The 27990-nt window shown below is 31.5% G+C and overlaps 1 protein-coding gene across 2 annotated transcripts; it reads left to right on the top strand.

The window, feature by feature from the left end:
• The first annotated feature begins 56 nt into the window (after positions 1 to 56).
• On the top strand, positions 57 to 27990 carry LOC143243837 (glycine receptor subunit alpha-1-like). 2 transcript variants are annotated; one of them, XM_076487575.1, is made up of 6 exons: positions 57 to 119; positions 6456 to 6688; positions 7182 to 7264; positions 8320 to 8445; positions 26305 to 26654; positions 27312 to 27990. In XM_076487575.1, exons 1-6 carry the CDS (start codon positions 114 to 116, stop codon positions 27507 to 27509), a joined length of 996 nt encoding a protein of 331 aa, XP_076343690.1. In that variant the 5' UTR covers positions 57 to 113; the 3' UTR covers positions 27510 to 27990. The 2 variants fall into 2 exon arrangements, with proteins under 2 accessions (XP_076343690.1, XP_076343772.1); XM_076487657.1 differs by lacking the exon at positions 57 to 119 and adding an exon at positions 922 to 1231.

The following is a 27990-nucleotide window of genomic DNA, read 5'->3' as shown; positions in this document are numbered from 1 at the left end:
TAAAACGTAGTGAGTTTGCAACACCATAAAATGCGTGTTATTATTTTATAGGAAATCCTGTTGAAGTTCATATCAGAATTGCAGTTCTCAATATTTTGTCAGTAGACGAAGAAATGCAGGTAAATATTTTCTTTTTGCTTATAATTCCGGAATTTATTCAAGAATTTCGTACAGGCTATCAATTTGAGGAATAACATTCGTATTTATCATTATATAAGTAATGTAATTGTTTTAATAATAACAACATTGACTATTACTTGGTTTATTAATCTGAGTTTAAACACATTTGAATGACACATTGGTAAATACTCCAGTTTTTACTTTTTCTACAAACACATTAAATAATTAGTTGGAGTACCCGTCTCCTGGGCAGAAGTTATGAAAGTTCGTGATTAATGGAAGGTCATCATAGAATATGAAAATTTGCTTTCATTATACGTAATTGTAACAAAAAAGACCATAAAACTGCAAAATACAAAATGTGAAACCACAAATATGTTTGTATCTCCACATGGACCCAATGAATTTCCAAACCAAACTTGCTGAAGATTCATCAACAAGGCCAATGTAGTGATGAAAAACGCATAAATACGCATAAAACCGCAAAATGCAATACTGAAAATCTGTATGTATTCACGCATATACCTGATAAGCCTTTGTAATATTTGGGTAAATATGCTTCCACACCCTGCGAAGTAGTTATATGAGTAGACAATAAACATTACTATTATACTTATATAGATAAATAGTTACATGAACATACAGTGGACTATATTATTATATACATTTATATAGAGAGAAATAAGTTTTCACCAGCGTTTTGTGATGGACACATGCAATAACAGGATATTATGAACTGCTAATGTTTGTACACACACACTGGATAACAGGATGTTCAAGCTTCTAGTGTTTGCACATGTACAGGCTAACAGAATATCCCAGCTTTTAGTGTTTGCACATATAGTGTATCAAACCAAAATGTAACTAATATAAAGGAATACCTTTATCACTATATTAATTAACAACCTAACATCTGACTGCAACACTCCCTACAATCTTGTACCCATTTACACCCTCGTTCGTATGACATGCGTCCGGCAACAGTCAGTTGTAAACCTGTTTTATATATGTAAAAATGACTGATATGGGTTGAGAAAATATTTTTATGTAGAGGAGCGAACAACATTTCGACTTTCTTCGGCCATCGTCAGGTTCACAAAGAAAGAAAGAGGTAATCATTATTTGAATATATTCTTAAACATTGTTAGAAGATTTAGTTTAATCATTATTTAAATATATTCTTCAACATTGTTCGAAGATTTAGTTTAATCATTATTTAAATATATTCTTCAACATTGTTGGAAGGTTTAGTTTAATCATTATTTGAATATACTGTTAAGCATTGTTTGAAGGTTTAGTTTATTCATTATTGGAATATGTTGTTAAACATTGTTGGAAAGTTTAGTTTAATCATTATTTGAATATACTGTTAAGCATTGTTTGAAGGTTTAGTTTATTGATTATTGGAATATGTTGTTAAACATTGTTGAAAGGTTTAGTTTAATCATTATGTGAATATACTGTTAAGCAATGTTTGAAGGTTTAGTTTATTCATTATTGGAATATGTTGTTAAACATTGTTTGAAGGTTTACTTTGATCATTATTTAATTATATTGTTAAATATTGTTGAAAAGTTTAGTTTAATCATGATTTGAATATGTTGTTAAACAATGTCGGAAGGTTTAGTATAATCATAAATGCTGCTAGCAGTTTCGTTAGGGATATACAAATTTTTCTGGGGTTTTCTGAAAGATTTAATAGTATTAATACAAAAAGGTTGAGATGTATTTATATATTTATAACTTGCTGCTGTTATAATTATAATGGACGTTACTTGTCACAGTTTGGTCGTACGTGAACCGAAACGTGACGAAACTCGTGTTCTGTATGTTAGTACATACTGTTGGATTATAGAATGTGATTTACGTGTGTGGAACGGTAATTTATTTTTTCATGCTGTGCAGTTTTCAGGTTCAACATATTTTCGAAGCGGATAACAGCAAGAAAAGTGTAAGCGACCTTCCCAAAATCATTATTTCTGCTTCTATACATAATTATCTTTTAATAGCTTCAGTGGTATTGCCATAGAAACATGTTAGTTGTTCTGTAAAAGCTTATTGTATACGCTCAGTATAGTGAAGCACAGCTTTCAGAACAACCAGGACTCTGCTATTAAAATTTAAGCCATTTTTCTTTTATTTCTATGAGTGATAAATTTAGAACTTCCTGTTTGAACGGGAAAAATATGTTTTATATGAAAAGAAAAAACATGGAGAACGAAGGTTCGTTGTGTATAGGAACAAAGCAGAACTTGTAGAGTCTCTATGTTTGGCTATTTAAAACCGTCCATAATCTCGAACTTAAGAACACAAAGAAAGCACCCCGTCGACAGTGCCCACAATCCATACTAAGAAATTAACTGTATGCCACCCAAAAATTAAATAGCGGAGATTAGTCTGTGATATCGCATGAATTCGAATATGGCTTTTCAAGTACGGAATCCAGAGTTTAAATACTTCGCCCAGAACTTGGAGAATACTGAGACAGAATACTGAGACAATGAAACATCTGGTGTACAGAGTTCCTCAAACGTTCCTTGCTAGATCTCTAACTTCATTTATAACTAAACGTGTGTTAGTTAAATACAGCGCTCTCCGTTAGTTGTTAATAATAAATAAATATGTTCGATAGTGTTTTGGTGAGAGGTACACAACGTGTTTCTTTTGTTGAAGAAAAGCAGTAAGAAGTAAACACAATGTCACATACTTAAGTACATGTTAGGCAGGTGATAGCACTGCCGATGTAGGGATAGATTAGATTGTATCTGAAGATAACCTAGGAAGGTCGAAACGTTGTTCTCTCCTTATTAATAAAAGTGTTAATACCCATATCAGCCGTTCTGAGATACATTTTTATTCCGAGTGTGTTTCTCGTCATCAAGGATAGCTTGGATTGTTTATCAAAATGGTATTTTAAATATCTCCCCAATAGTAAAATCTATGTTATGATCAAATCACAAGTTGTAAGTATCATAGAGAAGAGTTTGAATCTCTTGTTCTTATTCCTTCTGCTGCGTTTTTATCACATAATAACTCAAACACCAAAGCAATAATGCCAAACAATTTCACTGAGGTGGCAAAGTTTTATATGAAGTGTCCGCTTGTGTAAGTATTATTAGTAACTAGTAGTAATTAAAAAATAATTTTATTCTAGTGTAAACAATGTTATCATTACTCCTTGAAGATAGCTTTTTCACGAATTGTGGTGTTCCTTCAGAAAGCTTAAGTACAAGAAAAACAAGACAGCACATAAATAACATTAACTGACAACAAGTGGATCTATAATTGATGAAAAGTATTTTTTCGCGAGTAAAGGTATAAAATTCTTGCCCTTTCAGCCGCGTGGTGGACGTTATAATGTGATATCAGTCCTACATTTTAGTTTGATAAAAGAGAAAACCAAAAGATGGCGCTGGATGGAATCAACAAGCTAACTTTTCCCTAGTCTCTTGTAGCTAAATAAACGATGATCACCTGGAAAGGAGGTGAGTGCTTTCAGAACGAGATAAATCTGAGGGTTCGAATCCCCGTCCACCAAACATATTCGCCCTTTCAGCCCTGGAGGCGTTATAACGTGAAAATCCATCCTACTAATTGTTGATAAAATGATTAGCCCAAGAGTTGGCGTTGGGTGGTGATGACTAGCTGCCTCCCCGCTAGTAGTTCACTGCTAAATTAGGGACGGCTAGCGCAGATATCCCTCATGTAACATTGTGCGAAATTCAAACCAACCAATCCTTTTTTCTTGTTATTTTGAGCTGGCATTAATTAATAACAAATATGATTGAATTGGTATTAATTAATGAAAACTATTGTTGAGTTGGTATTAACTAATGAGAACTATTGTTGAGTTGGTATTAACTAATGAGAACTATGATAGAGTTGACGTAAACTGATGAAAACTATGATTGAGTTGGCATTAACTAATGAGAACTATTGTTGAGTTGGTATTAACTAATAAGAACTATTGATGAGTTGATATTACCTAATGAAAATAAAATACTGAAATCTACGGCAGAAGTAGAGAAAAAATCAAGGCTAATCAAATCACGTTTGTAGTAATATTTTATAATACTGTAGTTTGTGTAATATTTAAGTAAATGGACAGTAACAAAGCAGGTCTGTATTAGCCGTAAGTTAACTTTAAATTAGCGTGTGCTTATTAGATTAATTTTTTAGACAAATTTAGTGTTAGTGACCGTAGTGATAATTCTATATCAGAGACTAATAGTTTAAGCTCTAGGAGATTGAATTAACACCTCTTTAAAAGGAGAGTAAAGTAATAGAAGGTTTTTGTAGTAAATCGAGTTTACTGGAAATTATAGAAATTACTCTTTTAAAGGACTTATAAAGACTAGAAGAATAGGTAGAATATGGCAATGTCTATTTTTATTGAGTTTGTAGCAGCAACTCTTTAAATGTGAAGCGAGAGTAGTTTTTAATAGTTTGTTTAGAATTTGGCACAAAGTTTCACGAGGCCCATCTGTCCCAAATTTGGCAGTGTAAGGCTAGAGGGAAAGCAACTAGTCATCACTATCCATTTCCAGTTCTTGGGCTACTATTTTACCAACGAACAGTGAGGTTTACTGTCACATTATAACGCCCTTACGGCTTAAAGAACAAGTGTGTTTAGTGAGATGAGGATTCGAGCCTGGGACCTTAAGTTGCGAGTTGAGTACCCTAATTACCTGGTCATGCCGGGACAGTTTTTAATAGAGTGTAGGAACACTCTGGAAACTATAGTAAGTACGGTTTAGACGGGACAGTTTTTAATAGAGTGTAGGAACACTCTGGAAACTATAGTAAGTACGGTTTAGACGGGACAGTTTTTAATAGAGTGTAGGAACACTCTGGAAACTATAGTAAGTACGGTTTAGACGGGACAGTTTTTAATAGAGTGTAGGAACACTATGGAAACTGTAGTAAGTAGGTTTAGAGAAGGAACGCGAAAAGAGTACGTTTTGGTAGAATGTAGTAACGCCCGGTTTCCTTAAGACTGTAGTAACAATTATTTAAAAGAAAGAAGTTTCCTCTGGACAATGATATCTCTTTTTTCAACATGCTAGATATAGAACTGAACATCATTTTTTTTGTATTTTTTCGTTCGTTATGTGTTTTCTTACCATTGCACTCTGCTGATAACGGTCTTGGTTATGGTACTTTTTATATTAGTTTGTAATATTAAATTTACTTTGTAGGATGTGAGTTGTTTTAGCTGAAAATTAAATACATTACTTTCACTCTTATTGTCACTTGTTTTGTAAGAAGTATATACATCGTTATAGTAATTAGTTTGTTTTTTAATGGTGACCTTGCATTCACTGGTGAGAGTTTAACAAACTTCGTATATTCGAAATTTCTATTCATATTTAACGTTCATTGGTGTTTATTTTTTAAAACTTACCAGAACATGTAAATAGCTTATTAACACACATTCTACGAGTCTATTAAAGCGGATTTGGAATATCTGATAAGTTAGAGAGAAATATCACATTTTTGGTTATTCAATAAGAACAAAAGTGAATACACTCTGGGAAAAGACTTGATTTGTTATCTTCCCAAAAAACGTTACTTTTAAAAGAATTAACTTCTCATTTATGTTCGGCCACAAATATGCATAATTTCAAGGACTGGCCAGAAGTGTGATCTTTCCTCCCAAAATAGTGGAAGTTTTCATTCACGTAGCCACATTATACATGCATATAAGCTTTTTTCAACCTTTCCCGGTCATCTACGTGGCATACTTCGTTGAAGGTACGATACAAACGGTTATAAAACAGTGGACAGCCAGGTTTCGTGCTGCGCAACGTGGGAAGTCACTTTTTGTGTGACATTCTGGGTGAGATTTTATTCCCTCTTAGCAAGAAAACCAGTGTGTTTGTTTTGGAATTTCGCACAAAGCTACTCGAGGGCTATCTGTGCTAGCCGTCCCTACTTTAGTAGTGTAAGACTAGAGGGAAGGCAGCTAGTCATCACCACCCACCGCCAACTCTTGGGCTACTTTTTTACCAACGAAAAAGTGGGATTGACCGTCACATTATAACGCCCCCACGGCTGGGAGGGCGAGCATGTTTGGCGCGACTCGGGCGCGAACCCGCGACCCTCAGATTACGAAGCGCACGCCTTAACGCGCTAGGCCATGCCAGGCTCATAACCAGTGTGAATAGGCCATCCTCGTAAATATTCAGATTCCAGATATTCCAAGTAGTCCTATTCTTTATTCAGAGTTGATAGTAAAAAATAAAATCACCCACCAAATATATTTCTCTAACTTGCAGAACGGTTGTTTAAAAATACTTATCTTAAAGTAGCTCATGACACGAGATATTTTACAGGTCTACGAAGCAGACATATTTTATCATCAGTTTTGGAAGGATCATCGACTGAACTCCACCGCTACCAGTAACTACCCTGACCACAAAGTTATTCTTGACAACAGATGGCGGAATGATCTCTGGACGCCAGACACATATTTCAAGAACTCCATAAAAGGAAACGTTCACACTATTATTAACCCTTATTCTTATATGGTACTTTATAACAACAGCAAAATTTTCTTTGCTGCAAGGTGAGTCATAAATAATAACAGATAAATGTAACTTCTTTGATGTGTCGTCTTGATCTACGAATGCAAATATGGTTTTTGGGTAATTTTATTTTATGCCATTTTATCGCTACTATGACATATGACATATCCAACAATGATAACTGTATTGTTACTGTACTGTATTGTGACATTGTTGGATATTTTATCCAGTGTATTGCCCGAGTTCACTTTCTTCACTCCTATCCGCTAGTTTTAATTAAAACAATTTAAAAATGAAGATAATGCAACACTCCCAAAATAATAAAGATACAACATTCTTGAAACAATAAATATATTCAAACATTTGTGCTCAAATAAAATAAAACAAAATAATACATAAAGGTACTCTAGAATACAATATTAAACCCAGTTTAACGTAATATAACAACATCTTGTTAAACTACCACTATAATAAAATATAATCTATATATAACGAATGCATTTATCGTTCTCCAGATTTGCTTTCATTTTCCAGAATGTCTCTCACTTTGGGCTGTGAGATGAATTTGGGATCCTACCCTCACGATGTACAAGAGTGTGGTATCGAAGTCATGAGTCGTAAGTACTCAGTCGATGTAATGTTTAACATACAGTTTTTCAAATAAAGAACTATATATGCAGTTTTAATTCAGACGTTTCTGGAAATTTGAAATGTTGCTTACTTAAAGGGAAGTTTAACCTAGCATGTTTCTAAAGTCTGGAATTTTCTCTAGAATTTAGGAACAATTTATGTCATATATGAAAAGCAAGTTAGGCTAGAGTGTTAACAGATTTCTGAGTCGGTTAAGGAGTAGTCACTGTATGAATTAATCAGTTAAGGAGTAGTCACTGTGTGATTTAATCAGTTAAGGAGTAACCCCTGTATGATTTAAGCAGTTAAGGGGTAGCCACTGTATGATTTAATCAGTTAAGGAGTAACCCCTGTATGATTTAATCAGTTAAGGAGTAACCCCTGTATGATTTAACCAGTTAAGGAGTAGTCACTGTATGATTTAATCAGTTAAGAAGTAGTCACTGTATGATTTAACCAGTTAAGGAGTAACCCCTGTATGACTTAATCAGTTAAGGAGTAACCCCTGTATGATATAATCAGTTAAGAAGTAACCCCTGTATGATTTAATCAGTTAATAAGTAACCCCTGTATGATTTAATCAGTTAAGAAATATCCCCTGCATGATTTAATCAGTTAAGAAATAACCCCTGTATGATTTAATCAGTTAAGGTGTAACCTCTGTATGATTTAATCAGTTAAGAAGTAACCCCTGTATGATTTAACCAGTTAAGAAGTAACCCCTGTGTGATTTAATCAGTTAAGAAGTAACCCCTGTATGATTTAACCAGTTAAGAAGTAACCCCTGTGTGATTTAATCAGTTAAGGAGTAGTCACTGTATGATTTAATCAGTTAAGGAGTAGTCACTGTATGATTTAATCCTGTCGTTTGTTAGAGGGAGTTACGGAATTACTGTTACCCAGACTGAACTTCGTACTTTTCTCACCGAATTAGCTGAAAGAACTCAGCCAACAATATAAACCATTACAACACTAATATATGCATATATATATATACACGCGCATATTTATTGATATTTTTGTATTTTTATTCATGAAACAGTCCAGTATACAAATGACAGTGTAGTGCTGCTGTGGAAAGAATTTCAAATAACTGGCAAATTACTACATCAGCAGTTTGACTTTACGGGCCACACATTCACCAACTGTACCAAGAAATACAGCATAGGTAAGAAAGATATGTGATTTACATTCACCAACTGTACCAAGAAAAACAGCATAGGTAAGAAAGATATGTAATTTAGTGACGTTTCTCTTTCCTAAACACTTCCTTAAAGAGATGTTTACTGTTGGGTGTGTTGAAATATCATTATCCACATTAGGAGTTTTTGGGGAACACGAATGATCTTTAGAATATTATTATACAAACTAGAATTCATACAGGTACATTAATAATCTTGTAATATCACTATACACACTAGAATTCTTACAGAAACATTAATAATCTTGTAATATCATGAAACACACGAAAATTATTACAGGAACATTAATAATCTTGTAATATCATTATACACACTAGAATTCTTACAGGAACATTAAAAATCTTGTAATATCATGAAACACACGAAAATTCTTACAGGAACATTAATAATCTTGTAATATCATTATACACACTAGAATTATTACAGGAACATTAATAATCTTGTAATATCATTATACACACTAGAATTCTTACAGGAACATTAATAATCTTGTAATATCATTATACACACTAGAATTATTACAGGAACATTAATAATCTTGTAATATCATTATACACACTAGAATTATTACAGGAACATTAATAATCTTGTAATATCATTATACACACTAGAATTATTACAGGAACATTAATAATCTTGTAATATCATTATACACACTAGAATTATCACAGGAACATTAATAATCTTGTAATATCATTATACACACTAGAATTCTTACAGAAACATTAATAATTTTGTAATATCATGAAACACACGAAAATTATTACAGGAACATTAATAATCTTGTAATATCATTATACACACTAGAATTCTTACAGGAACATTAATAATTTTGTAATATCATGAAACACACGAAAATTCTTACAGGAACATTAATAATCTTGTAATATCATTATACACACTAGAATTATTACAGGAACATTAATAATCTTGTAATATCATTATACACACTAGAATTCTTACAGGAACATTAATAATCTTGTAATATCATTATACACACTAGAATTATTACAGGAACATTAATAATCTTGTAATATCATTATACACACTAGAATTATCACAGGAACATTAATAATCTTGTAATATCATTATACACACTAGAATTCTTACAGAAACATTAATAATCTTGTAATATCATGAAACACACGAAAATTATTACAGGAACATTAATAATCTTGTAATATCATTATACACACTAGAATTATTACAGGAACATTAATAATCTTGTAATATCATTATACACACTAGAATTCTTACAGGAACATTAATAATCTTGTAATATCATTATGCACACTACAATTATTACAGGAACATTAATAATCTTGTAATATCATTATACACACAGGAATTATTACAGGAACATTAATGATCTTGTAATATCATTATACACACTAAAATTATTACAGGAACATTAATAATCTTGTAATATCATTATACACACTAGAATTCTTACAGGAACATTAATAATATTGTAATATCATTGTACACACTAGAATTATTACAGGAACATTAATAATCTTGTAATATCATTATACACACTAGAATTCTTACAGAAACATTAATAATCTTGTAATATCATTTACTCACTAGAATTATTACAGGAACATTAATAATCTTGTAATATCATTATACACACTAGAATTCTTACAGGAACATTAATAATCTTGTAATATCATTATATACACTAGAATTCTTACAGGAACATTAATAATCTTGTAATATCATTATACACACTAGAATTCTTACAGGAACATTAATAATCTTGTAATATCATTATACACACTAGAATTATTACAGGAACCTTAATAATCTTGTAATATCATTATACACACTAGAATTCTTACAGGAACATTAATAATCTTGTAATATCATTATACACACTACAATTATTACAGGAACATTAATAATCTTGTAATATCATTATACACACAGGAATTATTACAGGAACATTAATGATCTTGTAATATCATTATACACACTAAAATTATTACAGGAACATTAATAATCTTGTAATATCATTATACACACTAGAATTCTTACAGGAACATTAATAATATTGTAATATCATTATACACACTAGAATTATTACAGGAACATTAATAATCTTGTAATATCATTATACACACTAGAATTCTTACAGAAACATTAATAATCTTGTAATATCATTTACACACTAGAATTATTACAGGAACATTAATAATCTTGTAATATCATTATACACACTAGAATTCTTACAGGAACATTAATAATCTTGTAATATCATTATATACACTAGAATTCTTACAGGAACATTAATAATCTTGTAATATCATTATACACACTAGAATTATTACAGGAACATTAATAATCTTGTAATATCATTATACACACTAGAATTATTACAGGAACATTAGTAATCTTGTAATATCATTATACACACTAGAGTTATTACAGGAACATTAATAATCTTGTTATATCATTATACACACTAGAATTCTTACAGGAACATTAATGACCTTGTAATATCACTATACACACTATAATTCTTACAGGAACATTAATGACCTTGTAACATCATTATACACAATAGAATTCTTACAGGAACATTATTGATCTTGTAATCTCATTATACACACTATAATTCTTACAGGAACATTAATGACCTTGTAATTTCACTATACACGCTAGAATTCTTACAGGAACATTAATGACCTTGTAACATCATTATACACACTAGAATTCTTACAGGAACATTAATAATCTTGTAATATCACTATACACACTAGAGTTATTACAGCAACATTAATGATCTTGTCATATCATTATACACACTAGAATTCTTACAGGAACATTAATAATCTTGTAATATCACTATACACACTAGAGTTATTACAGGAACATTAATGATCTTGTCATATCATTATACACACTAGAATTCTTACAGGAACATTATTGATCTTGTAATATCATTATACACACTAGAATTCTTACATAAACATTATTGATCTTGTAATATCATTATACATAGTAGAATTTTTACAGGAACATTAATGATCTTGTAATATACTTATACACACTACAATTATTACAGGAACATTAATAATCTTGTAATATACCTATACACACTAGAATTATTACAGGAACATTATTGATCTTGTAATATCATTATACACACTAGAATTCTTACAGGAACATAAATGACCTTGTAATATCACTATACACACTAGAATTCTTAGAGGAACATTATTGATCTTGTAATATCATTGTACACACTACAATTATTACAGGAACATTAATGATCTTGGAATATCATTGTACACACTAGAATTCTCACAGGAACATTAATGATCTTGTAATATCATTATACACACTAAAATTCTTACAGGAATATTATTGATATTGTAATATCATTATACACACTAGAATTCTTACATAAACATTATTGATCTTGTAATATCATTATACAATCTAGAATTCTTACAGGAACATTATTGATCTTGTAATATCATTATACACACTAGAATTCTTACAGGAACATTATTGATCTTGTAATATCATTATACACACTAGAATTCTTACAGGAATATTATTGATCTTGTAATATCATTATACAAACAAGAATTCTTACAGGAACATTATTGATCTTGTAATATCATTATACACACTAGAATTCTTACATAAACATTATTGATCTTGTAATATCATTATACATACTAGAATTTTTACAGGAACATTAATGATCTTGTAATATACTTATACACACTAGAATTCTTACAGATACATTATTGATCTTGTAATATTATTATACACACTAGAATTCTTACAGGAATATTATTGATATTGTAATATCATTATACACACTAGAATTCTTACATAAACATTATTGATCTTGTAATATCATTATACAATCTAGAATTCTTACAGGAACATTATTGATCTTGTAATATCATTATACACACTAGAATTTTTACAGGAACATTATTGATCTTGTAATATCATTATACACGCTAGAATTCTTACAGGAACATTATGGATCTTGTAATATCATTATACACACTAGAATTCTTACATAAACATTATTGATCTTGTAATATCATTATACATACTAGAATTTTTACAGGAACATTAATGATCTTGTAATATACTTATACACACTAGAATTCTTACAGATACATTATTGATCTTGTAATATTATTATACACACTAGAATTCTTACAGGAATATTATTGATATTGTAATATCATTATACACACTAGAATTCTTACATAAACATTATTGATCTTGTAATATCATTATACAATCTAGAATTCTTACAGGAACATTATTGATCTTGTAATATCATTATACACACTAGAATTTTTACAGGAACATTATTGATCTTGTAATATCATTATACACACTAGAATTCTTACAGGAATATTATTGATATTGTAATATCATTATACACATTAGAATTCTTACATAAACATTATTGATCTTGTAATATCATTATACAAACTAGAATTCTTACAGGAACATTATTGATCTTGTAATATCATTATACACACTAGAATTCTTACAGGAACATTATTGATCTTGTAATATCATTATACACACTAGAATTCTTACATAAACATTATTGATCTTGTAATATCATTATACAAACTAGAATTCTTACAGGAACATTATTGATCTTGTAATATCATTATACACAATATAATTCTTACAGGAACATTATTGATCTTGTAATATCAATATACACACTAGAATTCTTACATAAACATTATTGATCTTGTAATATCATTATTCATACTAGAATTTTTACAGGAACATTAATGATCTTGTAATATACTTATACACACTACAATTATTACAGGAACATTAATGATCTTGGAATATCATTGTACACACTATAATTCTTACAGGAACATTAATGATCTTGTAATACCTATACACACTAAAATTCTTACAGGAACATTAATGATCTTGTAATATACCTATACACACTAGAATTATTACAGGAACGTGAATGATCTTGGAATATCATTATACACACTAGAATTATTACAGGAACGTGAATGATCTTGGAATATCATAATACACACTAGAATTCTTACAGGAACATTATTGATCTTGTAATATCATTATACACACTAGAATTCTTATAGGAACATTATCGATCTTGTAATATCATTATACACACTGGAATTCTTACAGGAACATTATTGATCTTGTAATATCATTATACACACTAGAATTCTTACAGGAACATTAATAATCTTGTAATATCATTATACAAACTAGAATTCTTACAGGAACATTATTGATCTTGTAATATCATTATACACACTAGAATTCTTACAGGTACATTATTGATCTTGTAATATCATTATACACACTAGAATTCTTACAAGAATATTATTGATATTGTAATATCATTATACACACTAGAATTCTTACATAAACATTATTGATCTTGTAATATCATTATACAATCTAGAATTCTTACAGGAACATTATTGATCTTGTAATATCATTATACACACTAGAATTCTTACAGGAACATTATTGATCTTGTAATATCATTATACACACTAGAATTCTTACAGGAATATTATTGATATTGTGATATCATTATACACACTAGAATTCTTACATAAACATTATTGATCTTGTAATATCATTATACAAACAAGAATTCTTACAGGAACATTATTGATCTTGTAATATCATTATACACGCTAGAATTCTTACAGGAACATTATGGATCTTGTAATATCATTATACACACTAGAATTCTTACATAAACATTATTGATCTTGTAATATCATTATACATACTAGAATTTTTACAGGAACATTAATGATCTTGTAATATACTTATACACACTAGAATTCTTACAGGTACATTATTGATCTTGTAATATCATTATACACACTAGAATTCTTACAGGAATATTATTGATATTGTAATATCATTATACACACTAGAATTCTTGCATAAACATTATTGATCTTGTAATATCATTATACAATCTAGAATTCTTACAGGAACATTATTGATCTTGTAATATCATTATTCACACTAGAATTTTTACAGGAACATTATTGATCTTGTAATATCATTATACACACTAGAATTCTTACAGGAATATTATTGATATTGTAATATCATTATTCACACTAGAATTCTTACATAAACATTATTGATCTTGTAATATCATTATACAAACTAGAATTCTTACAGGAACATTATTGATCTTGTAATATCATTATACACACTAGAATTCTTACAGGAACATTATTGATCTTGTAATATCATTATACACACTAGAATTCTTACATAAACATTATTGATCTTGTAATATCATTATACAAACTAGAATTCTTACAGGAACATTATTGATCTTGTAATATCATTATACACACTAGAATTCTTACAGGAACATTATTGATCTTGTAATATCAATATACACACTAGAATTCTAACATAAACATTATTGATCTTGTAATATCATTATACAATCTAGAATTCTTACAGGAACATTATTGATCTTGTAATATCATTATACACACTAGAATTTTTACAGGAACATTATTGATCTTGTAATATCATTATACACACTAGAATTTTTACAGGAACATTAATGATCTTGTAATATACTTATACACACTACAATTATTACAGGAACATTAATGATCTTGGAATATCATTGTACACACTATAATTCTTACAGGAACATTAATGATCTTGTAATATACCTATACACACTAAAATTCTTACAGGAACATTAATGATCTTGTAATATACCTATACACACTAGAATTATTACAGGAACGTGAATGATCTTGGTATATCATTATACACACTAGAATTATTACAGGAACGTGAATGATCTTGGAATATCATAATACACAGTAGAATTATTACAGGAACGTGAATGATCTTGGAATATACCTATACACACTAGAATTATTACAGGAACGTGAATGATCTTGGAATATTATAATACACACTAGAATTATTACAGGAACGTGAATGATCTTGGAATATCATAATACACACTAGAATTATTACAGGAACGTGAATGATCTTGGAATATACCTATACACACTAAAATTATTACAGGAACGTGAATGATCTTGGAATATTATAATACACACTAGAATTATTACAGGAACGTGAATGATCTTGGAATATCATAATACACACTAGAGTTATTACAGGAACGTGAATGATCTTGGAATATACCTATACACACTAGAATTATTACAGGAACGTGAATGATCTTGGAATATCATTATACACATAATTCCTTCAGGAACATGAATAATGTTTGAAACATTATTATGCACACTCGAATTCTTACATGACTTATTTTTCCGACTATCAATTAGTTTTTTTATTTTTTTCAAACTTTTTGATAAAACCTGCACAAATACAAGTTGTCCTTGGAAGTGACAACGTAGAGGAGAGTAAACAGTACCCACAGTTTATTTTGTGTGACTGAATAGCTAACTTATGACTTTAAAGTCATTTTTTGCGGCAACGGAACATGAACCATGAATCCTTAATTTAAAGCCTGGTCTTTAATCTTTTGGCCACATTTAGCCTTGAGGATTTAGATACAAAGAGATATGGAAATGATTATATTAATATTATATTAATAACAAAATTCGAGAACAAAGTAGTCCTGTCGGTGGAATGTGACATCATAAAAATTAATATAAGACTTCTAAAGTAAATTACTTTGTAGATAGAATGTTTATTTTTAAATTTCGCGTAAAGTTAAACGAGAGCAATCTTCGCTAGCTTTGTTTTGTTTTTGTTTTTGAAATTCGCGCAAAGCTACGCGAAGGTTATCTGTGCTAGCTGTCCGTAATTTAGCAGTGTAAGACTAGAGGGAAGGCAGTTAGTCTTCACCACCCACCGCCAACTCTTGGGCTACTCTTTTACCAACAAATGGTGGATTGACCGTCACATTATAACGTCCCCACGGCTGAAAAAGTGAGCATGTTTGGTGTGACAGATATTCGAACCCTCAACCATCAGAGTAAGTGTCGACCACCTTAACCACCTTGCCATGCAGGGCCTATTATATGAAAAGGTGTAACACAATTTGTTGTGGTGTCGCTCATGATATAGTTTTAAATCATTAGTAGTTTATATTATATGTTTAGAATTAGAAGAAGGCATCAAAGTAAAATTCGAATTGAAAAAGATCGTGAAATATTTAAGAATGAATAGACGACAACAAAATAAATCTGGAATAGTTAAAGGATAGCAAAATAAATTTAGAATTAGCAGAAGATAACCAGGTGAAGCAGAATATAATTTGACATACGCTTGCAGTATTAAAGAAGTTTTGTTATTAAAAATATATGAAGATATATCTTCATAATCTTGATTTTAAACTACGTACCAAAATGGTACAGTCTTATAAAAGCAATAACCAATACTAACTGCATCAGACGTTTTTCCCTCTCACTACTAATATTACTATTTGTTTTTCCCACAATTTTTGTTCCACTGGTGCTACTTTGTCCTTCTGTTACACATTGTGGTTTTTATCTGTTTTAACTCTGATATTACTGCTGTTAGTGTAGCTCACTTTCTGCTATTACTATCGTTTGATGTTTTTACTGGGTTTTTCTAGCTACTATTGCAGTCTGTGTTTGTAAACTTACGTTTTGTTTTGAATTTGTTCAGTGTAACTCGGTATGGACTAAAGTGAAAGTAAGTTGTGATGTGTTTTTAATTTGATTTGGTTTGTTTTGAATCTCGCGCAAACCTACAGAAAGGCTATCTGTACCCTTAATTAGAATAGGAAGTTACTCAACACCATTCTCAGATTATTAGTATCCTAACCAAACCTACAGAAAGGCTATCTGTACCCTTAATTAGAATAGGAAGTTACTCAACACCATTCTCAGATTATTAGTATCCTAACCAAACCTACAGAAAGGCTATCTGTACCCTTAATTAGAATAGGAAGGCCGTTACTCAACACCATCCTCAGATTATTAGTATCCTAACCAAACCTACAGAAAGGCTATCTGCACCATTAATTAGAATAGGAAGGCAGTTACTCAACACCATCCTCAGATTATTAGTATCCTAACCAAACCTACAGAAAGGCTATCTGTACCCTTAATTAGAATAGGAAGGCAGTTACTCAACACCATCCTCAGATTATTAGTATCTTAACCAAACCTACAGAAAGGCTATCTGTACCCTTAATTAGAATAGGAAGGCAGTTACTCAACTCCATCCTCAGATTATTAGTATCCTAACCATCATTGTTTGTTTTTAGTAGTTTTCACATCACGTGGCTCAATACTTGTTTTGTTTTTGAATTTCGCGCAAAGCTACACGAGGGCTATCTGAGTTAGCCGTCTGTAACTTAGCAGTGTAATACTAGAGGGAAGGCAGCTAATCATCACCACCCACGCCAACTTTTGGGCTACTCTTTTACCAACGAATAGTGGGATTGACTGTCAAATTATAATGCCCCTACGGCAACTTATGGTGTACTTCGTTTAATAATAAACAGTGGAATTGGTCATCACAACTGAAAGGGTGAACATGTTCAGTGATTCGCATATTAGGAGCTGAGTGCTCTAATCACTAGGCCATGCCAGGCTTAACGCCTAAAGAAGTTATAAAGTAAATAAAATTGCTATAAGGCACATTAGTGAGCAGTAGTTTAACCAACTTGTTAAAGTCAGAGGAATAAACGTCTGTTGTTTTTATGCGAACTTTGAATTCTAAAAAACATTCGTGTTAGGAGTGGGATTATTTGGTGGAAATAAATTAAATGAAGACCGAAGCAAGATCAAAACTTTCTGGAAACAATGAAAAAACAAAAAAAAGGCCAAGAAGAAGGTTATTAAAATTGGACTACGAGTAAAAGAAAAGAAAATTGAAAGACTTGGATTGGACTGATTGCTGTTAAGCATAAAGATATGGTATAGTTATCTGTGATCACGGATATCAAAACCAGATGTTTAGTATAATATGCCTACAAACAACTGAGAACAGTTAGAAGAAAGAGAAAAATATCTAAATGTTGGATAATGAGAATAAGACATAAGAAAGAATTAATTTAATCGAGAGCAAGTTTAACTGACCCTACACATGTCCTCTAAAGGAAGACCATGTAATTTAAAATCATACAAAGTAAATACTGTCATTACAGAGATTTCTTCTACCTGAAAGAATGTGTGTACTTTTCCCATTTTATAGTGATTATGTCGAGACTTCCGAACTGTAGATTTGGTTTTTCACAAGGGGAAGGATGAATAATCTAAAGGAAGAATCAAACATGAAGAGGTGTTGTCCACAGTAAATGTGGTCGAGTTTGGGAGAATTATCTCTCGAATAATAGCAACTTGAAGATGATCCAAAGGTCCCTGATGGTTATCATCCTGCTGTTTTATACTCAGGAAGAATATCTGAACATATTTGAGGTACCTTGAATGGCCAAACAAATTTCTTTCCTTGAAATTGAACTTCAACATATGAGAAACTCAGTCAACTGAAGAATGTTGTGTTGATTCATGGCCTGGTGAGTTCAATACCAACTTGGGTGTTCTCTGAAAGTCTATTAGGCACTCGCTAGTCAAAACAGCAGAACCTCACTTTGATTCATACTACTCAAGAAAGGGGGACAAAACATTGTTGGCAGAGTGGGCAAAAGCTGTTTCGCACCAGGCACTCATGGGTAAAGAAAGTCGAGTGTGGAGCAGTATTGAGTCTTTTCATGATTGGAGGCATATCGCTAAGCTAAGAAAGAGATGCTGTTGTTCATCATATTTACCAACAGAAGCTGTTTTGCCAATAGTTGAGACAATGGGCAGTTATGTGTCAGGATGGTCATCTCTGAAGCAGTAAAGAGCCTGACTGTAATGTTAAGCACACTTCCAAGGAAGCCAAAAATTACAGAATGATCTGGAATCGTGCAGGATTAATAGGTGACCTACCCCTATGGTATTTCTTTCTTTAACCTGGGGTAAGGAGTTAACAATCATCTGAGTATAGGGCTCCTGACAGCATCCTACTTCTCTGCTCCTCTAACTACAGAAATATTCAGTCCATTGTGGAACATGAACTTGCTAGGAAGAGGCTTATATCAAAATCACGGGTAACTGTGCTTGATATGTGGCAGTTATTTTCTCTGATGTTTAATGGTATGTCCAAGGAAGATCTAAACCACTATCTTAAAAATATTTGATGATTTGAATAAAGAAGAGCAACGTCACAGCCGTAGTGATTAGTTGAGATGCTAATCCAGACCTGCTGGCCATTATATTGATTGAAACTACAAAGAGTAGGACACTAAACTATCATGTGAATGTTAACACCTGGAGTTAGGAAGATACATCAGACCTGTAGTTTTCGTTAATGCAAGATCTAGAGTGTTGCAGTTTTTGACATTGAAATATTTAGCTGTCAATGAATTTTATTAAAAGAGGTAAGATTACTGGCTAGGCTCAACTGTGTTTGCAGAAAAAAACAGCAATTGATTTGTTGTTTTGCATATGTTGGCCTGAAACATTACACTTACTTTGAATTTAAATATCAGAGGATTGGTAAAATTCATAAAGTGTTACATGTAGCACATAAAACACTATCTTGTTGTATCTCATGTTTTATTTGATTGTTTTAATATCGTCAGTCATTCCGATGGAAATATTTCAAATAGAAGGGCTTCTGAACATTTTCTTAAATATTATTTCACCACAAAGTGCAGTCATTATTCCTGAAAGTAAAGACTATGTGTAAGATCAGGGGAAGAAGGGACGGTCATGTGGTTTAGATTTACAGTTACTTTTTCTACAAAACCTTTATCTTAAAAATTCCATGCAGGACACGAGATATTTTGTGTTAATGAATTTCTATGGTTGGAAAAATTCGATTAATATCCATGTGGTGTTTGACATATTTTGGGCACTAGTGTGGGTAGATATCTCTCTGCAGTCTCGCACCCTTCCTATTTCTTTCCTAGCAAGACTATGTTTTGTGTAACAACCAGTCAGTATTGGAGGGAACATGAAAGGATTCCAGGATTTCATAACTTTTGAGAGAGCAGCTATAGTTTAAATCAAGCATGAGACTAGAGGATGCTTGTATTGGCAAATCTTTCCGCTGGCCACTCTAATCATGTTCTATACGTAGGATACATGTAAGTGTACATAAGTCTGTAGATGCAGCATTGATTGACCAACAAGGTTTTCGTTTTTTGCTCTCAGCTCTCTAGAGGTGTTTTAAGGCAGAGTATTTCTATAACCAGCTTTAACTCAGTTTTTAGATCGAATTTTTTGGCCATCCGGAGTTTCTTTGACTCTACCTTTCAATCTTGCATTATAATATTCAAAATAAAATTTTTAAACATTTTTGAAACACTTATTGTTACCTAGCCAGTTGTGAGTTGTTACTGTCTTCATTTCACTTCAAATTCTAATAAACTATACAAAGTAATCATGATGAAAGTTTTATAGTTAAACATTTTTACGACGTTACAGAGTAGCATACCTTTCCAACCATTTCAGAGGCTGATCCTACCTTCCGAATAACAGAGTCTATTGGTAAAGATGCATTATTTAGCAGTGGTAATGCATCAGAAACACAGGTTCTGTTTGGGACTGCCAATAGGCTAGGTTTCAGGGCTCTAAAACTCCCAAAATTGCTAGCCATCGTAGTTCAGCAGGTCATAACACCACCTCAGAATTTATCTTGGCGAATATAAGCGAGTGTATTAATAGTCAGCCCAACAACTCTAGGTTTAAATCAACTAATATGAAGTCGAAGCTTCAAGGCAAAACCTATAAGTTCCTCATTGAAGAATGTTTTATCAAGAAGAATCGCTGTCACCCAATGCATTCGCATCTCTAGTGCAAGTACCTACATCTTCGATGCAGGACTTTCTCAGATCTTCAATCTATGTAATGAAACATCAATAGATGCGATCATTAATTTACCACCACCGTTTAAAAAGCCATTTTAATGACCACCACAGTTACTACACAATGGTGAAGACAGTGAAAGTTTAAACATTAAGGATAATGTTTAATGTTGATAACCCTATTAATGTTCTTAATAGGGGTATCAACCTCAATGGCTGGATCTGTTTCCTTTCATTTATTTTAATGTCTTTTTGTTTTGTTTATCGTAGTTTTCTGTGTGGATTGAATAGTTAAAGCTCTCTAACAGGCCTCCAATTAAAGGTAGAATGACTCATGCTTAAGTATATTGTGCCATTCACAAGAGCAGGCAGCCATGTGGGCAGAATCCTGGTCATCATATAACTGCAAGAAGGGTCATCTCTTGAAAAATGTAAAGCCACAAACGCAGCTGGAGGAACAGGTATGCCAACACCAGTAAGATATGCAGAGAGTAAGAACTCGTAAAACTCTTGTAAGAGCCAGAGAGGTTATTTACCACCATGGCTGAGTTGGAAAATTCATTGTCAGGGCTTCTCTGAGTAAGCCCACTCAAGCATTGCTACCTAATTTGTATATGTACGTATGTTATAATGACTTACTCATGTAGTTAATTTTTAGTTAATTAGTTTTCTACATGTGTATTTGTGTGAAGAACATTTCTGTATTCATGTGATGTTAATATGCACAGTTATATATATATATATATATATACATATGTACATAGATCAAAAACTTTGTGTTTCGGTCAATTTACGGTTTTTACTTGAGTTTTATGCCAATGAAAAGTGTTCTGTTTTCTGTGTATTTTAAGTTACTTTAAATGTGTACATGAAAGGTTTTTCGTTTTTTATTTTATCTATTGTAATGTGCATATTTCAAGCAAAAGGTTATTTTCTATTTTTAAATTGCTTATTTTTAGTGCTTCATGTGTATGTCTGTTATGTATTTATTAACGGTTTTTTGTGTATTTTACTATTATCCTTGGTACTTTCTAAAAGTATGCAAGCAGTGATAGTGTTAGATACCCTCTTCTAAATGGTGTATTTGATATTTAAAAAAACAGACTTTTTTCTTTTGAGGTGTTTAATGTATCATCACTACCTATTCTACTATTCCGTTGTAGAACTGTTTTTGCTGTTCAACTCTATTGTATTGTTGGGCAAGTGTTTCACTGAGGTGAGGATGAGTTATTTCAAAACCATTTTTTTTAACACGATTACGGATAGAGAAAATGTGACACAGTATGGTGTCGTATGTTCATATCCAATTAAATAACATGCAAATAGTTTTTTAATTTATTTTAATTTTAATTGAGTTCGAACATGAAACATCGTAAAGTAAGCAACTCCATGTTTCCTTACTACAGCTGTATACACGGCCAGAATCATTTACATTGGTCATTAAACGTGTTTTCTTGTGGAGATTATGAAAATCACTTCATTTGTGATTCACAGATAGACGGCTGTGTTTTCTGCCAGCAACTTGGGTATTGGTCCTGGGCTTTTGCACTGCTTTGCTAGAGTGAAAGTGTACAAGAGTCACGTGAATGTTACGTTGGCCATGAACAACCTGGTATTGTTGTATTTTTATAAAAAAAAAGCCAGGCTCTCTCCTATAATTAAAATGTATAGATATTTTCAACATATCTGATTTTAGATTTTACGACTTGAAGCTTTAATTATTGCTTAGCCTTAGTTTTAATTTATTACAGATTTTTTTAACATTGTGGGTTTTATTTCAGCTTCGAGTTTTAGTCTTTCTTTCCTTTTCACACAGGGACTAGAGATTCATACTGAGAGAAAGCTATTAAAGATTGTTTCATTTTAGCTCTCTGGCCTATTTTATGCTCATATAGAAAACAGTCGCTTTTACTTTGTATTGTTCTTTGACTGTGTTTTAAACTATAAATTATTAATTTGTACATTATATTTATTGTTTCAACAGTCAAACCAGTCATGCTTGTCTCTGAGTCTGTTCAAAACTTTTAACCTCATATAACTATAGCACATGGATGAGAGAACCTTTCTAGTGTACTTACGTCACTGCTGCTGTTATTCACTTCACTAGATTGCTCAAGCTACATTACTACCTGGATATGAAGTATGCAAACCAATTAAACAATATCGTCTAATCAAAAACATTAGACTACGGGAGAAAAACCAATCCAACCATACAAGGTGCAAAATTATTTCTAAAGTTTATGGAACAGCAAGCTTTCCATCTTACTGCACATTTAAAAAAATGTAATGTAATGACATGAAACGATCTACCGACTGACAGCCACAATAGAATCAGAGTGGCACACCAGAAATATTTCAAAGTTATAGATAAGTGGAAGCTGTAAGTGCCAAAAATATGGAAATATTTTCACAACTATTTTATCTGTATTCCTAAAAATCGATGATACATTCATTATCGTGTGATCAATTTATAGACGCTATAGTTAAGGAGGATATGGAAATTGGACTAAATTAAAGAATATTAATATTGGAGGATATGGAAATTGGACTAAATTAGATAATATTAATATTGGAGGATATGGAAATTGGACTAAATTAAAGAATATTAATATTATTACGGCAGTCTCTTCACTTTAAAATAATAAAGTAAAGTTGGAAATATACAACTAAAGATATCATTCATGAATTACAAGATAATTAGACTCTGTCTGGTTAAGTTTTAGAAGAAGAACCCAAAGTATTAAGAAGTAAAAACTACTATTATCGGTTTAGCGAACAGGAAACTGTTATAACTATGGAAAACATAAACATCACCTTTGAGACTGTGATGAATAAACTATTCATAATAAGCCAAGCATTGATATCTTCAAAATAAGAATAATACATCTGTCCCATTTGGGTAAGGAGTGCATTATTTATTAAAGAAGTAGTCCTCATGTCTGCGAGTTCATTGATGGGAAACCTTGTTGATTAATAGAGCTACCCTCGTTCGATCTGAGCTGGTTATGAAAGGTGGGAAATATCTTCTTAGGATAAAGTAACGAAGTGGTCATAAAGATTATACAAAAGCTGGAAGTCACTCTACTGTGGAAGGCTGATCTAAACAACATGATGTATGAGTAACTGACCTTGAGAAATGTTGTATATTAGGAATGATTTCTTTCAGGAACACTGACATAAAAATTAAACTTGTTTTAGATAGTATCACAGTCCATGATAGAAAGTGCCTGTACATGAAACAAAAATCACAACTTCAAAGGTTGAAATTCCAGTGACAATAACAATTGATTGACTAGATAATAAAAATGACCTAGCTAAAGTTCACAAGAAATATTACCAAAAACAAATGAGCATTCTAAACCAAAGATTCTTCAACACGATCGCTTGCAAAATTAAATTAGTAAAATAGTGGTCAAATAGTTAGTTTTGAACTATTTCGTTCAATCCGCTGAAAGCCTCTTGAAAGCAAAGAAGATTAGTCATGTTGAACATTTCAAACCAAAGATCATCCAAAATGATCGTCTCTGGAGTTACGTTAGTAGAAGAGTGGTAAACTTTTTAGTTTAAGAGTGCTTAAGTCAACCTGCTGTAAACATGTTGAAATAACTTCTGGAGTATTACCAAGGATAGAGCCAAAAGTGTATTTTTTCAAACACCTATCTAAAGAAAACTCCCATGATAAGACAATAAAAGTGTTTATAAAGGTCAAAGGGTCATTGTATCCTTTTTCCATAAGCGACGGTTAGAAAACGACCTAATAGAGTTGGTGAGAAGACAATTCAGAAAGAGAGCATATGAGTACAGAAATGTATTTTTTGTTAGTCAAAATTCTAACTGCAACTTGTTTTACACATTTAATTAATAATTTAATAATTGTGATATGTAGATTTATAAATATTAGTATTGTTAATTGTCAAGTCAAGAGTTGCTTTATTGTTATTCGTGGAAATTTAAGCTTTATGTATGAAATACCAAGGTAGCTAGATTCATTAAAGGACTTCATAATCCAGGGAGGAGTCAGTTTCACAAGCTATGCTTTGAAATTTAACCAATATTATTGTTGTTTGTTTAGGACATCACGAGCATTGCCTAGTGACTGGAACCTTTTGGAAAGTTTTTGAAATGCTTTCAGTTGTGGTACAAACTATGGATTTGGGAGTCTATTGCAGTGAATTTTGTGTTATTGATGTAGCGAGATTTTATAGTCAGTTAGTCTATCAATATCCGCTAATTAGACAATATTTCATGTTTTTTCATACTGAATTTTTGTTGTAATAAATTTCTAGAGATAAAGTGCTATATGTGAAGGAAAATCTAGCAAGTGCGTAACTGTTGTACTATCATCTACTGCGAACTTAAACCAATCAGTGAACAGTTCGTGATGACGAGAAACCCACTCGAAGTAAAATTTATTCTCAAGACAGCTTATAAAGGTTACAACAAATCTCTTTGTTAACCTGAAGATGAGAACATCGAAACTTTGTTCTGTACTTTATTTTAATTAAAGTTCTAGTACCCATACCATCCGTATTGGGATTACAGTTAGTGAACACTACTTTAGCAAACTTAAAAAGCTTGTAATGAGAAAAATATAACACTTTCATTATCATTAAGTGGAATGGTATTTAATATTTTTACCAAATAGTCGAGACGAATTTGCCCAATCATAGAAGCCATTTTACACTGTTTTCACTGCTCTTTGTGTTTCCTATTGTTTGTCGTTCTCACAGTACTTTACTTGTTTTATTTCACTGATTTTCACCACTACTAGTGTATTTGTTCTTCAGATTGTGCTTTCTGACTACTACTGTCTGTTATCTCTCTCTACGTTTTATTCTGTATATACAGGTTTTTGTTATCCTCATATTTTCGCCACTACTATAGCTATTGTTTATTCTGTTTTTATTCTTTGCTACAACTAATCTGTGTTTTTGCCACTGTTTTATTCTTACTATGCTTTCAGGAACTTTCTCTTGTTTGGCTGGACGTTTCAGACTTACTAGACGTTTTGGATATTTTCTCATCAACAAATTCATTCCCAGCATTCTTATCGTAATCACGTCTTTCCTAACCTTCTGGATCCCAGCTGAGGCCTATCCTGCAAGAGTGACTTTGAGTGTGACGTCACTTCTCGCTCTCGTAACCCAACAATATCAAAGTAACATGCCTTCCGTCTCCTACGTTACTGCTTTGAATATCTGGATGATGTCTTGTATTGGCTTCGTATTTACTACTCTACTTGAATACGCTGTACTCATTACTTTTATGGGACACAAGATTTCACCCTCAAGACCTAATGTGCACAAAGTAAAGGTAAATTTATTTCAAATATGTACAAATATGTACGAATGTGAAGTTCCCTCTTTATTATTTAACCATAGAAATAATTTGTATTAACAAGGAACAAATAATTCGCAACTTCATTCTTGCTTTTCGTTTAATAAATGTTCAAAAAGCAGGAAACACCAGTCCTCTTCACTAAAAAAAACTAATACCTAATGTTTAGAAATAGAAACCCAAGATTCACCACTTCTAACTTTCCAAGGTTTGTTAATACTGTGACTATAGAATGAATGACCGATAAGTTTACAAATGTTTGTTAGTACGATCTCTTATGATTAGTGATATCACAATATGTTTTATACGATGTTACTGAATTAATCAAGTGACTGGATAAAAGGAGAAAATTTACATTCGAAAATAAATATCTCACGGTATATTTTGTTCCAGCAAATAATATGTGACGAAAATACTGAATCATTCTTAAATACATTATCTTGAACATATAATAAGGAATTATTCAGTGATAGCAGTGCTTTCTCACTTAATGTATCTATACCTGAATATGTTACGTGAAATAATATGTTAAAAAAATGAAAGATCTTTACGTGTTTCACCTAACACTAGAAATTCTTTATGATGTACTTATCCCTGAAATGTTTCATTATATTTGTAATATTTTCTTTGCAGGTTACAAATCATTACTCTAACACCAAATGGTTAGTAAGAGGACAAAGTAATGGAAGTATCACAGAACCACCTAATGACAAATTTAACGAAAAAGTCCAAAAAACCAATTATAAGCTCGACTATATTTCTAGAGTTTTATTTCCTCTCGGATTTTTGATATTTTGTGTCAGTTACTGTTTCATATATATTTATAACTGATTATTTCATTCTGTATTAGCTTTGTTTGTGTTTGTAACTGATCATTGATATTTTGTTTCATTTACTTGTTGATTCGTATTCATAACTGATTACTGGTATTTTGTTTCAGTTACTTGTTGATTCATATTCATAACTGATTACTGGTATTTTGTGTCACTTTCTTGTTGATTCATATTCATAACTGATTATTGGTATTTTGTGTCAGTTACTTGTTGATTCATATTCATAACTGATTACTGGTATTTTGTTTCAGTTACTCGTTGATTCATATTCATAACTGATTACTGGTATTTTGTTTCAGTTACTCGTTGATTCATATTCATAACTGATTTCTGGTATTTTGTTGCAGTTACTTGTTGATTCATATTCATAACTGATTTCTGGTATTTTGTGTCAGTTACTTGTTGATTCATATTCATAACTGATTACTGGTATTTTGTGTCAGTTACTTGTTGATTCATATTCATAACTGATTACTGGT

Source organism: Tachypleus tridentatus, chromosome 1 (assembly GCF_004210375.1).
Source record: "Tachypleus tridentatus isolate NWPU-2018 chromosome 1, ASM421037v1, whole genome shotgun sequence".
Taxonomy (NCBI): Eukaryota; Metazoa; Arthropoda; class Merostomata; order Xiphosura; family Limulidae; genus Tachypleus; species Tachypleus tridentatus.
This window is presented reverse-complemented; position numbering and strand designations above follow the sequence as displayed.

Excerpts from the sequence above, each read along its gene's own strand:
- LOC143243837 (XM_076487575.1), top strand. Across the intron at positions 7,265-8,319 it reads TGGTATCGAAGTCATGAGTC|TCCAGTATACAAATGACAGT; the intron begins GTAAGTACTCAG and ends TTCATGAAACAG. Across the intron at positions 8,446-26,304 it reads TACCAAGAAATACAGCATAG|GAACTTTCTCTTGTTTGGCT; the intron begins GTAAGAAAGATA and ends CTATGCTTTCAG.